Source organism: Fusarium fujikuroi, chromosome FFUJ_chr03 (genome assembly GCF_900079805.1).
Source record: "Fusarium fujikuroi IMI 58289 draft genome, chromosome FFUJ_chr03".
NCBI classification, from domain to species: domain Eukaryota; kingdom Fungi; phylum Ascomycota; class Sordariomycetes; order Hypocreales; family Nectriaceae; genus Fusarium; species Fusarium fujikuroi.
In genome coordinates, this window is record NC_036624.1 from 4,164,102 (window position 1) to 4,177,224 (window position 13,123).

General features: G+C 46.9%; 7 protein-coding genes; 3 read left to right on the forward strand and 4 right to left on the reverse strand.

Moving 5' to 3' along the window:
* Positions 1–668: 668 nt before the first annotated feature.
* On the forward strand, positions 669–1,210 carry FFUJ_03367 (probable thioredoxin; the record flags this gene model as incomplete). XM_023575207.1 has 2 exons in its annotated part: positions 669–722; positions 779–1,210. The coding sequence occupies 2 exons, from the start codon at positions 669–671 to the stop codon at positions 1,208–1,210; spliced, it is 486 nt and encodes a 161-aa protein (XP_023428425.1).
* Positions 1,211–1,358: 148 nt separating this feature from the next.
* FFUJ_03368 (related to oxidoreductase, zinc-binding dehydrogenase family superfamily) lies at positions 1,359–2,375 on the reverse strand (the record flags this gene model as incomplete). Its single annotated transcript, XM_023575208.1, has 1 exon — positions 1,359–2,375. One exon carries the CDS (start codon positions 2,373–2,375, stop codon positions 1,359–1,361), a length of 1,017 nt encoding a protein of 338 aa, XP_023428426.1.
* Positions 2,376–3,409: 1,034 nt separating this feature from the next.
* FFUJ_03369 (related to cytochrome P450) lies at positions 3,410–5,626 on the forward strand (the record flags this gene model as incomplete). Its single annotated transcript, XM_023575209.1, has 1 exon — positions 3,410–5,626. The coding sequence occupies one exon, from the start codon at positions 3,410–3,412 to the stop codon at positions 5,624–5,626; it is 2,217 nt and encodes a 738-aa protein (XP_023428427.1).
* A 403-nt stretch (positions 5,627–6,029) lies between these two features.
* Positions 6,030–7,756, reverse strand: FFUJ_03370 (related to HOL1 protein (member of major facilitator superfamily); the record flags this gene model as incomplete). XM_023575210.1 has 2 exons in its annotated part: positions 6,030–7,339; positions 7,387–7,756. The coding sequence occupies 2 exons, from the start codon at positions 7,754–7,756 to the stop codon at positions 6,030–6,032; spliced, it is 1,680 nt and encodes a 559-aa protein (XP_023428428.1).
* Positions 7,757–8,432: 676 nt separating this feature from the next.
* Positions 8,433–9,236, reverse strand: FFUJ_03371 (related to cycloeucalenol cycloisomerase; the record flags this gene model as incomplete). Its single annotated transcript, XM_023575211.1, has 1 exon — positions 8,433–9,236. One exon carries the CDS (start codon positions 9,234–9,236, stop codon positions 8,433–8,435), a length of 804 nt encoding a protein of 267 aa, XP_023428429.1.
* A 795-nt stretch (positions 9,237–10,031) lies between these two features.
* FFUJ_03372 (uncharacterized protein) lies at positions 10,032–10,851 on the forward strand (the record flags this gene model as incomplete). XM_023575212.1 has 2 exons in its annotated part: positions 10,032–10,091; positions 10,141–10,851. 2 exons carry the CDS (start codon positions 10,032–10,034, stop codon positions 10,849–10,851), a joined length of 771 nt encoding a protein of 256 aa, XP_023428430.1.
* A 186-nt stretch (positions 10,852–11,037) lies between these two features.
* On the reverse strand, positions 11,038–12,721 carry FFUJ_03373 (related to multidrug resistant protein; the record flags this gene model as incomplete). XM_023575213.1 has 7 exons in its annotated part: positions 11,038–11,145; positions 11,192–11,335; positions 11,382–11,526; positions 11,571–11,977; positions 12,028–12,097; positions 12,147–12,533; positions 12,582–12,721. The coding sequence occupies 7 exons, from the start codon at positions 12,719–12,721 to the stop codon at positions 11,038–11,040; spliced, it is 1,401 nt and encodes a 466-aa protein (XP_023428431.1).
* Between the last annotated feature and the right edge of the window lie 402 nt (positions 12,722–13,123).

Sequence of the window (13,123 nt, forward strand, 5' to 3'; positions counted from 1 at the left end):
TTGTTGCGAGCATTCTGATTCTGTTCATCATACCCCTTTGGCATCTTTGAAAAATTGGATCAAGGATAGACTTTACGATGAAAGACATGACCATAATAAAAGGACTAAATTTAATTTCTCAACTCTCAAGTTGCATATCAACAAGTACCAAGTGTTGTGTCTGTAGGGTAATCGGTCTCTATATGATGACGTCCAATTTTAATTGCAACAGGATTTATAGAAGTACTGTTCAGAGTAAATGCCATTCTTCTACTTGAATAAGGTCATTTCATTTCAGAGTTGGCTGCGTACTGATACTATTTACCGCCGTGGAAAAGTCGTTGCAATACTGGTGTCTTCCGTTCTCTGGAATGCCGTCTAATTAACACTAATGGATGAACCCAACAAACACAACATAATATCTCTCAATTTTGTTACAGTTAATAAACAACAGTGGCTAATGTTCCAGCTCTTTGTAGAACAGCAAGATTTCAATCCATCTACTTCGTATGTTACGTACAATTTAGAAGAGATGATGGGGATACTACTTGTTGGACGTTGGCTGATGGTGTGCCAAGTTGGTCATGTGATGCGACCTTTGTCATGCCTGTTCATAATGAACAACACAACCTCACGGTGAGTCTCATTGTGATCCTTCAACAGCGTATGAATTAAAGTCCCGAAATAAAATGGAGACAATCTATATCGTCTTCGGCCTTTTGGCTCTGTTCATGATTGCCCAGGTAAGTAAACTAGCTAAATAATTAATTGCAACCACCAAAACTCACTCGTCTCATAGGCCGTATTCGCGGATCGTTCACCCATCCCCGAAACATCCGGCAAGGTCTACAAGATCTCCGCCCCGTCGGAGCTCGACTCAGTCTTCGCATCAAACACACATGTCGTGGTTGATTTCTACGCAGACTGGTGTCCGCCGTGCCGTGCCATCGCGCCTGTATTCTCAAACCTAGCAGACGCTCACGCCTCAGAGGGACAACTTGCCTTTGCCAAGGTCAACACTGATCATGTGAAGGATGTTGCAGCCAAGTATGGAATCAGCGCTATGCCGACTTTCGTGTTTTTTGAGAATGGCATTGCGAAGGGTGTGCAGGTTGAGGGGGTGAACAGCAGGGCTGTTGCGTTTACGAAGGATGGCAGGGTTGATAGGATTAGGGGTGCGGATCGGGGGGCGCTTGAGGCTGTTGTTAAGGCTTTGGCTAGTGAGAAGTGATGCGATTAAGGGATTGAGCAGGTGTGTAGATCAATATGTCGAACGTCACATGAGGATAGTGGCTCAAGTAAGGAGTTGATGATGAAGCATCACACTATTTTCCATTGCTACCAAATGATAGGCCACTGTCGGCTCTTTTCTCAACCTCTCATTTCATAGTAACAACAATCTTCTTGGCCGATACACCAGCATCAAGAGTGTCCAAAGCAGACTGAAGACTCTCAAGTCCGTGACCAACAACTTCTGCCTCAGGTGCGGGCACAAAACTTCCACTTGCCAGCGCCTCCGAGATATAATCATTGAAGATCCACGAAGCAAGGTCTTTATCAGTTGCCAGAGGGACGACAAACTTGGCCTCAACACCATCGGGGACTGGAAATCGCGGAACCATTGTGAGGGGGACAAGCTTGCAATTGTCTGGCGAGCTCAGGGCTACAGCTGCACAAGTGTCCACGATTGAAGGATAGACTGAGACGTCCAAGCCGCCGTTGGCTATGGCACCGGCCACGACCTTTCCTTTGACTGCGATGAGGAGATCTTCCTTGATGGTTGGGGAGTTGTAGTCAAAGGTCTGGCTGGCCCCAAGTTTCTTGAGGTAGTCAAAGTTCTTGGGCGAGGCGGTAGTAAGCACCTCGAAACCAGCTGCTTTTGCAAGTTGGATGATGTTACAGCCAACACTGGTAGATCCACCCCAGATGAGAATGACTTTTCCATTGGCTTTAGTCTCTGTAGTAGGGAGGTCAAGCGCAAGGTAGTCAGGATGGAACAACGTCTTGACAGCAACACTCAAACAAAGAGGAAGCACAGCTGCCTCTGCAAAGCCAATGTTATCAGGGAGTTTGGCACAGAAATATTCTTTGACAGGAACATATTCCTGATAGGTACCCATGTTATATCCAATCACACGGTCGCCGATCTTGTACTTCGTAACATCAGAGCCAACGGCCGTGATACGTCCCGCGACATCGCAGCCAAGAATAGCTGGGAACTTGAGCCAGGGGAAAATAGAGGGTCCAAGTCTCTGCTGGGCTGAATCGACAGGATTGAGAGCTACTGCATGACTCTCGATGATGATATCGTCATCCTTGGGTTCTGGGTATGGTGCTGGCTTCACCTCGAGAGGTGCCTTTTCAGCGACGAGATAAGCAGCGTTGTTTGAGGTCATGATGGTTTTGAGAGGCAATTGTTTGATGGTATTGGATTAATGTCTACAAACTACGGATATCATATTCTTTTATATAACATCTTCTTTAGCAGACTATGAATACTCGAAATGTTGATGAATATGTCCATGACGATAGTCTTGTTAGGTTTACATGAGTGAATACGAGACGAGGTTAGCGCAGGATGGATGAATGTACGACATCGGATATAAGTTGCCAAAATCCGTAGACACCACCAAGACCACACACATTTGACAGATGCAGATACTCATGCAACAAGATCCAGCTCAAGGTAGACAATCGGTAATAATGGAGATAACGATGTTTCTATGTAGCTTTGGCTTGCAGACGATCTCTGGTCTGAGACACTTCGACATTGTTACTTTAACCAATCACAGCCTCGATGCATTGATAGTGAGAGGTGAGTTTCTGGAAAAGGAGACATGTGCCGCAAAGAATGAACTACGAAGACCTTTAGAAGCGCTGTTGGGCATGGCGAGTTTACTCACTGACACACACTCTCTCAGCTGAGACAGGCGGCGTTCTTAGTTTTTTACAAATTAGCATCCATTGTTCAACTCCTCTAGAGTCTTCATTTGTGACACGAATATTCAGTGGAAAAGAGCCTCTTTTATACTACGAGTCTTGCTTGTCGGAGCACATCTTGACCGAGACCTCCACAGAACCTAGTTGTAGGGAGATTATTGGTAGTTCTTCAAGGAACGTCGCCAGGCGGCAGATCGAGCTGCAAAAGAAACCCACAGAAGGACTTTCGACGTTTAAGAGAACAAAATAGATACTGGAACTCGAGATTTCCAGTCTTAATATCGATTGTTCGGTCGGATTCGGTTCGGTCGACGCTCTCGGATCGGGCCCCCATTTCGCCTCCATTTGAACAGCCCCGGCCGAACTGATCCGGCTGGATGAGAAGACAACTCGGCCTCGGCGCTGTCAATCACATAAGACAATTTGATAAAAGAACACGGTAGAATATATTAGTTAACGCAATGGTAAATTAATGTGTCCAATTATCACGATGGCATGCCCTTTCAGTAACCCGAGAAACCTCTTCGACGACCTCGCCACGGCCCGAGAAACACCTAGTATAGAATACAGCGAGAAACTCGGAGGCTATGTTATTTCTCGGTACGACGATATAGTCTCAGTTCTAGATAACCCCGGTGCTTTCAGCTCAAGGCCCACCGTACCCGATTTCCCACCACAGGTTAAGCAAATCTTCGCAAACAAGGTCCCGGAAAGGGGGACTTTGCTCGCGTATGACAATCCTGATCATGATAGGCTGAGAATGAGCGTAGCATCTTTCTTCGTGCCTAGAAGACTAGAGCGTTTTGAGCCTTTGTTAAGAGCAACAGCTCATGATCTGATAGACGGGTTTGTCGAAAAGGGTTGTGCTGATATCAAGAGCAACTTTGCACTTCCATTACCCCTACGGACTATCGTCATAGTTTCTGGTCTAGACCCATCGCGATGGCAATGGATTGGGAGATGTCTCGCTCTGTTCGGTGGGATTACACAAACGAACGAGGAGTTGAGCATTGAGCAGCGAGTTCAAGATGTATTAGATCTTCACGAATATGTTGCTCAAGTCATCCAACAGCGCAAAACAGACAGAAGAGACGACCTGATCAGTCATATCTGGAATGAAAGAGACGCTGGAGTGGTCGAGATGACAGACTATGAGCATCTCAGCATGATTCCAGGACTTCTCTTGGCTGGACATGAAACAACTACCAACCTCCTCTCAATGGGGATATCGCATCTATTACATCACAATCTATGGGATGCCGCCACAAAAGATGAAGAGGCGAGAAAATCTGCGATCGAAGAACTTCTTCGATATGAGTCTGCTATTACCGGAATGGAACGCCTCGTTAAAGAAGAGTCCAAGATCGGAGATCACACTGTCCAGCCTGGCGAGAAGCTCTTCGTTGCATATAATTCAGGAAGTCGAGACACCACAAAATTTGACAATCCCGATAAACTGGACTTGAATAGACAGCATAAGCACCAGCACCTTGGTTTTGGACGCGGCATTCATGCTTGTCTTGGTGCACCTTTTGCACGGCTTCTTCTCCGAACAGAACTTGCGGTGCTGAAGGAGAGACTGCGAAACCTGAGGCTCAAGACACCATATGAAGAGATTCAGTACTGTAGGGTTCATGCCGGTCGTGGACCAGAAAGAGTCGAGATACAATGGGATGTGCAGTTTCGGGATGAGTTGCGCGTCAACGTTGGCCACGCCAATGTCAACTCCACGCTTCGGGCATCTGCAAAAACAGAAGAGTTGGAGTTGGTCGTTAGAAATGTCGAGAAAGTTGCAGAGAGGATAATTCGCCTGACACTCTGTCCCAAAAATGATGGAAAGGTACCAAAATGGTCTCCTGGGTCACACATCGACGTCCAAGCTGGCACTATTGGCTATCGTCAATATTCTATATGCTCAAAACCTTCCGAAGATCAGCACATAAAAATAGCGGTACTTCAAGAGAACGGTACTGGTGCTTCGAATTGGATCCATCAAAATGCCACAAAGGGAAGCCAGATGTTAATTCGTGGACCGCGCAACCACTTCAGTCTTGAGTTTGGTTCCCGCAAGACAATATTCATCGCTGGAGGTATCGGAGTCACTCCGATCATACCAATGACCGAAGCTGCGAAAGAGTCTGGTGTTGACTACTCCATTCTGTACCTCGGCCGCTCGAAGAACAACCTTGCATTTGTGAGCGAGTTGACAGAGGAACATGGCGATCGCTTCACACTTTGGGTCAGCCAAGACCACGGTGGTAAAAGATTTGACCTGAAATCCTACCTGCAGCAAGAAGACCTCCTCGATCTACGAGTATACTGTTGCGGTCCAGAGGCTCTCCTAACAGGGGTCGAGGAAGCCCTGGCAGACGCACCACCAGGAGTTCTACGACTCGAGCGCTTCGCGGTACATAGTACTGGAAACACGAAGCCAAATACTTCGTTCGACGTTGTTTTGGCGCGCAGTAACAAGATTCTGCGAGTACAGGAGGATAAATCGGTTCTAGAGGTGATCAATGAAGCAGGTGCTGGAGTGCTCTCGACGTGTAGGACTGGAGTGTGTGGAACTTGTGAAGTGAGAGTTCTTGACGGGCTTGTTGATCATCGAGATGTGGTTCTTACGCATTCCGAGAAAGCGGAGGGGAAGAGTATGATGCCGTGTGTTTCGAGATGTCTTGGGAAGAAGTTGACATTGGATCTTTGGTAGCTAGCTTCTGTGTAATGAGACGCTTAGAGACCAAGATGGCACGCAGTGATGCATGGCGATACATAAGATTACAATGCCACCAACGGTGAACAAGGGAGCTGGTCTAAGGCCCCCAAGCGCATTAAAGATTTGTATGTGAATATCGGCTGTGCATCGCAAAGTGGCGAAAAGAGAAATTCCCAAGTCAATTGGCAATGAGCAGTTCTAAAAGCTTAAGTAATAGGAGTCGCAGTTACGCAGACCTTTTCTAGGTCGTGGTGAAGTTTTGTGGTTGAGCAGACAGTGGATCACAGAAGAGCACAAAACCTTTGTTCATAGGATATCAATTCAGGCCGATTGGCCTTCCCTAGAGTATTGATCCAGACTATATTGTACAGGCCCAAATCTTCACACGTATCCGTTCTTAATCAGTGGTTGTAGTACCCTTTCGAGCCTCCCTCTCAGCAACATAAGCACGCCACTTGGGGTTCCAGATACAGACAGGAATACCCAGCATGAAGATTCCACCAAATAATCCAGCCAAGACACTAAAAGCCCATTTATACCCGTGCTCCTCAATCATAGGAGTCAATCCATAGGTAACACCAAAAGAGATGATGTTCTTGGTACCGACGACAGTGACGAGCGCCGGACCAGGATGCTTGGGAGCAGCCTCAGAAGCAAATGTCGTCGAGATGATGATGACTGCCGTGAATGAATACTGGAAGACGGTCCAACCGAGATACGGTCCCCACCAAGTTGCGCCTCCACCGGCAGTGAAGCCATAGAGGAGAAGCATACCCACGCCGACAACAGCTGGAGGAGCCATGGTGATGAGGTGGTGCTCAGGCTGGTGAATACCGCGATTACGGCGAGCCATCCAGAGAACGAAGGGATTGGCGAGGAATGTGCAGTAGAGCATGCCCAGAACAGCTCCAACGACTCCACCAATGTTGATCAAGCCAATGTCCTTAGCTTCCCAGTGATAGTACTGCATGAGAACCTGGTTGTATGTCAAGGACATGCCAACACCACATCCAAGAGCGATTGAAGATGTGAGGACGGCATATAAAATACCAGGTGACGAGAATGAGGCGAGCATGTACTTCCAGCTCAGCAGAATAACACGCAATGGCTGAGAAGATGGCTTAGACCAAGGTCGGAGACGCTCAACATATGCCTTGCGCTCAATAACCTGAGCAGGATTTCCAGCATTAGGCGCCGTCAATCCCGAACTCGACATCTCCTCCAGATAAGCCTGAGCCTCAGAATCAGGAATGACCTTTGTGACGCCAAACTCATCAGTGATGACAAGTTGACCATCAAGCGAGGCAGCAGGACGAGTAAATTGGGTCTCAAAGCCAAGCAAGAAAGCAATGATCAAACCGACTCCAACAGTGATGGTGAATACCCAGTAGTACCACCTCCAACCGAGATCAGCGTTGACGTATGACGATGCCAGGTTGAGAGAGGATGAAATGGCGTTTTGGACCATCCAGTAGAGACCAAAGATGAAGGCGCGTTCATGGAGGAATGTTACCTCTGTGAGCATGAGAGGAAGAAGAGACTCGGATGCACCTGTTGCGATACCCTGAAGGATGCGTGAGACGAGATGGCCGTAGTAGCTGTTTTGAGTGGCTGCTGCGATGCTAGCGGCGAGAAGAACGACCACGGAGATGAGGAAGATGGGTCGACGGCCATAAGCAAGCGACAAAGGGAGGATGATGTAGTTTCCTGGCATCATTAGTGACTCTGCAAACACAGCTGTACCATAAACATACCAAGTCCAATAAACAAGGTCGGTAGTGTAATAAGCAACACAACTTGATCCGAGTTAAACCCCTTGGGAATATACATCTCAAAAAAGACATTCAAGATAGCTCCCAGTCCCGAGGCAACGGAGAGTCCCATAACCGAGAACCAACAGCAACAAAAGACCAAGCCATATTTCTCCCAAGGTTTAAAATTTAAAGGATCATTAGGATCCGACGACGGCACGGGAATCTTTCGAATCTCGCCCTGTCTGTTGACAAGAAGAGCGTTTCCCTCAATGTGACCGCCATCGTGAGCTGTGTGTGCCTTTTTCTCGTCTTCGATGTGATCTGCTGAGGCGATGGTTGCGAGATCTGGGAAATCCGACTTCTCGTCCATGGTGAAGTCGAGGTCGGTGCTGAGACTAGCTTAGAGGCCGAGATTGAGGCTCATTGAGGCTCTTGATGAAGTGAGAGGTTAGAGGGCTTGGCTAGTGTTTCTTAGTAAATAGGTCCGTTGATCGGGGGAGTCTGGACTGACTTAGATGGGGTTGTTCCCCCACACTCCCGTTCAGGGGAATCGGTTCGGAAACATATTTTTCGGTTCCTGAGCCGTGTTAGCGTGGGGTTTAAATACAGCATCACCTCATCGATATGCGTTGTTCTGGTTCTTTGGATGACTACGGAAGCAGATAAAAAGCATTGTCTTAAATATACATTCCTTGACCACTGATTCAAACTGCCCGGCGTGAAGTCTCGACAATGTAACCCCATAACCCTTGGAACCAAGAGCTGTTGAAACTGTAGACTAAACCGAGTATACCATCAACGAGTTGGACAGAATGAAAGCAGTTCTGGCTAGCCATCTATTGCTAAACTGAACAAGATCTTACCCGTGAACTTTATCTCTTGAGGCTGAAACTCAATTGCACATTCTCGTAAAATGAACCGAAGTCCGTTGGTAATAAATCCCTGTCCGTTGGTCGAACCGACTCCTCCACATCCCCGATCTCACCCCGCATCCCCATATTGCCCCAGATTTCAGTTTGTCAATACTTCAGCTAATGAAAACACCATCAAAGAGGCCCAATTATCTTTGCCCAAAGCTCAAACAACAGCAGTATGCATGCAAATGCAGCAAGAGCTTCCGTGACTACTCTGCTGAGAGGCCAATCTTCGCCACGGCTATCGATGCGTCCGAGGATAGGCAAGCCAGTGACGAAGAATATCATATACCCAAATGTTCCTACTTTCATCATTCGATCTCTCTTCTCATAGAGAAACACGTTGGAAAGAAGAGGGCTCGCCATGAAGAATGTTTCTCCGAGCGCAACTGCGTATGAAAGGGCCAGCACCACAAACACAAGTCCGACACGACTAAGCTGTAATCGACGAGTAATTTTGCGCTCTGCAACCAACAAGAAAGTGAAGTAACTCATAAAATATGCATGCGTAAGCGGATACAAGAACAAAGGGACTTCGCCACCCGTTCGACCAGCAACAGCAGAGCTGAAATTCACTTTGTTGTTGAACATGTATCGCATGCCCATAAGATCGAAGAAGTAGTGAGAGATGAAGTAAGTTCCCGTGAAGACTATGATCGAGACCCATAGGTTGAGTTTCACCCAGTACCTGCGGTACCATGGACGACCACCAGGTTTCGATAGGAGTGCTGGGAGAAGTATGGAGGGCAAGGCAACGGTAATAGAGAAGAGCATATAATCAACGTCGTTCCAGGTGTTAATGATACCACTCAGCATAACGAATGCCACGGCGATGACCCAGAAAGGGCTTTGGGCAAGGATCAGACCCTCTGTCCATCTTTTGTCGGCTTCGAGATATTGAGCAGAGATTTGGTTCTTCTTAGATGATGTTGACATGGCTTGTGTGCTTTTGTGACAGTCTCTGATTTCGCTTGCAGTGCACGTAAATTATAAGAGCCGAGTTAAAGTTGAGTGAATGTCAGCATTGGACTTTAACCGTCAACTATCGCTGACCGAATCCGAGGGATTGCTTTTACCCGATACAACCTTGCAGTCAGAATGCCCAGGCTCATCTGCTGCACACCACGCTAATAACATTATCAACTTACTCAACCAAATCTTAATCTTCAACTTTTGACACTCTAACTCCATCAAATTATTAAGATTAATATTGAGAAATTTCGTTGAAGTTTTGTTTTGAAAGCCAACATCTTGCCTTGGTCTCACGTCTATGTAACGTTATATGATGGTACCCATTGTTTGGACCAGGATCCATCGTCTCATATGATGACAAATCCGCCCAACAACATCTCACCATACAATTTATTCATTCTCAATAACGTATTCGTGAAACGAGACTTTCAATTCTCTGACCTTACTATGACTCCTGCCAACAGAATACCTGCAACATACACCACCCGATGGAACACTCACTCAACCCCTATCAACAGCTTTGCGAGCAGGAATATTTCGACACAAACCAGAAAATACAATACATCTTGTGACAGATGTAGAAGATCTCGTGTTAAATGCCCAGGAGGAGCCCCTTGTCGACGATGTGCTTCGTCCTCTGAATCACCCTGCGTTTACAGTCTTTCTCAACGGTGTGGGAAGAAACGAGCATGCACCAGCAATGTGTTATCAGCATCGAACGAACTCCCTTCCCTAGAGATCACTCCTTCAGATCTTGACATGGGAGCATTTAATTTGGAGATTGCACCAACAGTTGAGCCTCAAAACATAGACCCCAGTGTAGGTGTTCTACTAAGAAGACTTGAAACAGGCATGCTGATATAGTTAGTTGTTCAATGGCATGCTGGGGTTTGATCAACCCCTTCCAGACCAAGATGCAGGAGTCATCTCGGGAGCTTCAGGTAGTGCGAAATCTCCATCCCTGACAGAGATAGTGGACGCTCTGGACTCACCACCCCCATCTTTTTGTCTCAAGCCAATATCAAAGTGTCCCAAAGCATGCTATGCAGACATACACGACATGAGCGGCATCGTGGATGCTATAATGAAGAACCCCGGACAGACGCCACTCGACGAGATTCTATCATTATTTCAGGGCGTCTTACACCAGTCTGCACAGTACCTTGCCTGCCAGAATTGCGACACCGGTTGTCTCCGCTACATTAATCTCGTCATGCTTCATCAACGACAGGTCAACCTTCTCAGCGAACTTGCAGAAGATCCAGGTGAATACCTCAGGGGAGACATGGCGAATGCTACGTTGGGAGGGTTTCAGGCCTCCAAACATGACGATATTGCGATAAAGCAGTTGATGGTCAAACACGCGACGAGAGATGTCATACTCTCGGTAAATGCTGACCATGAGAGCGCCACGGGGTTTCAAAATAGATATACTGCGGGAACATTGGATTTGAGTGACACGGGAAAGCTTAATGTGAAATGGCTAGTAGAGGTTTCGGAGAACCTCCAGAGAACTCTTGAGTACGTAAAGGTCTCGCTGGAGAAGGACGATTGGGCTACCAAGCTGCTAGATGCATGAAAATGTATAGATATAGTGGAGGGCCCCTTGGGGATTCAAGCAGCCTCCCTGGCAATAGTTAGACTGTATCTAATACGTCTACGCCCGGGAACCAACCCCCCTATTTTATCAATGTGACAAGTATCAAAACTAAGATAAATAATTGAGTACTTAGATAACAAAAAGTCCCAAGAGGATACAGGGTTACTAGTCAAACTGAACATCGTACTTCTTGCGCAGAGTCTCGCCGTAGCGCCAGAACAGAAGAGGTGCGATAGACACTAAGATGGCAATGAATCCAAGAAGTGAGTTTCCCTAAGGGCTGTCAGCATCAAATGGGGTACATAAATGGCGAACTAACCCATCCATAGCCAAGAGCCGAGTACAGCGGTAGCCCAGCAATAGGGAGGCATCCGCCGACTATACTACGTATGACACTTGTAGCAGCCAGAGCGCTAGCCGCATAGGTTGTGAAAGCGTCGATCAGGTATATCTGGGTGGGGAGCTATCGGGCGTTAGTGAGATAATACTGAGAAGGAATCGTTTCTTACAAATGAGAATATCAGTCCGGCCCCTGAGAATCCCGTGAAGATAATAGGTACTATCCAGTGAACCTCATACTCTGCTGTCCAACCGTACACGAACAATCCGATGGGAAGAAGGGGGATTCCAAGTATAATAGGAAGTAACCGATATCTGAAACAGTTAGTGATGTTCGTTCGTTTTGAGGACATACTTACTCAGGCTTGGACTCTCCGTATTTCTTGGTAAGGCGGTCTTGAAGCCAGTCACTCAGCCAGGAGAGAACCACCAATGCAACAATACAGCCGATTCCCACTCCAAGAAAAGCAAGTCCAAGGATATCAATGCCAAACCCGTACTGCTCTGTGAAAACAGTGGAGAAAGTGGTAAAGAGAAGATATAGGTAGCCATATATCAATGCGAGATATAGAGAGAGGCCAGTGACGATAGGGCTGCGGATAAGCATTCTCATCGGTCTCATTAGAGCTCGTAATAGTACTTGGCTTACATTCGGTGCTTCTTTGTTAGGAGTAGGGTCGCCTGTGTCCTTGACTAGTCTCTGCTGGATCGTGAGGTGATGGGACTCGGTGAGAAAGAAGAAGGTCACGATCGTCATGACTCCTTTCTAAGCAATGACAGATCAGCACTGGGTGTTGAACATGAGATTGCACTTACAAAGATGGCCATGATCCAGAACACCCATCTCCATCCGAGGTCCTTCGCAACGAAGCCACCGATTACAGGCCTGTTAGGCTGGTCAGTAACCTCATGTTCGGTAGAGAAAGTAGACATACCCGATGACAGGGCCCAAGAAGTAACCAGTGAAGAATATCGACATCACAAAACCTCTTTTCGACAATTCAACCTGATCGGCAATACTACCACCACCAATATTCATCGGCCCAGCACCGAAGCTCCCGGCAATAAACCGAAAGACAATAAACGTAGCGATATTTGGTGCAAGGGCACTACCAATCGAAAAGCCAAGTGTGACAACATTGCAAATATTGAGCAGTAATCGCCGTCCGTAAAGCTCTGACAGCGGCGAAAGAAGCACAGGGCCGAAAGCAAAGCCTAGAACAAAGATAGAGACGACGAGAGATGTCACGGGTGGTCGAGTTTCGTGGAAGTCTTCTTTCAGGAGAGGAACGCCTGGGACGATGACAGATGATTCCAGAGGACTAATATGAAACTGTGAGATATAGGTGGTTATATTGGAGGAGACTTACGTGATGAAACCCAAGATAGACACAATTCCCAAGTTCAATGTTTTCTTCCGTAGGCTCCAATTCTGAGGATTCTCAGGGTCTCGTTCCCAAGGGATTGGGATGCCTGGCTGTTGCTTCTCAGCGTCCAATTCAGTCGACATTTTTACACAAGAGCGAGAACCAGATAAAAGACGGCAATTTTGACATCCTATTTCATTTGGAGCATACTTCTCAATATCTTAAACATAGTCACCATGTTTCTGCCAATTTCTAGACACATCGTGATACCGCCAAGCAAACTGTGTTCGCTTTACGAAAATTACCGGATTAGGAAATCTGGCATCTCGCTCAGCGACGACTGGGTCAGCTTTTGGGCCTCATCGGAGTTTAGTAAGCTTGATCAGACCACAAAATGAGCTTTAGCCAAGCGGAAATAGTTGCATATGTCATTATTGTCTTCAATACCGGAGAATATCAGGTTTCAACGTTGACGGTCGCAGATTATGTAACATTCCACATCGCTCAGCGATGCCGAAGCCATAATGGTATAAGTGACTAACTAA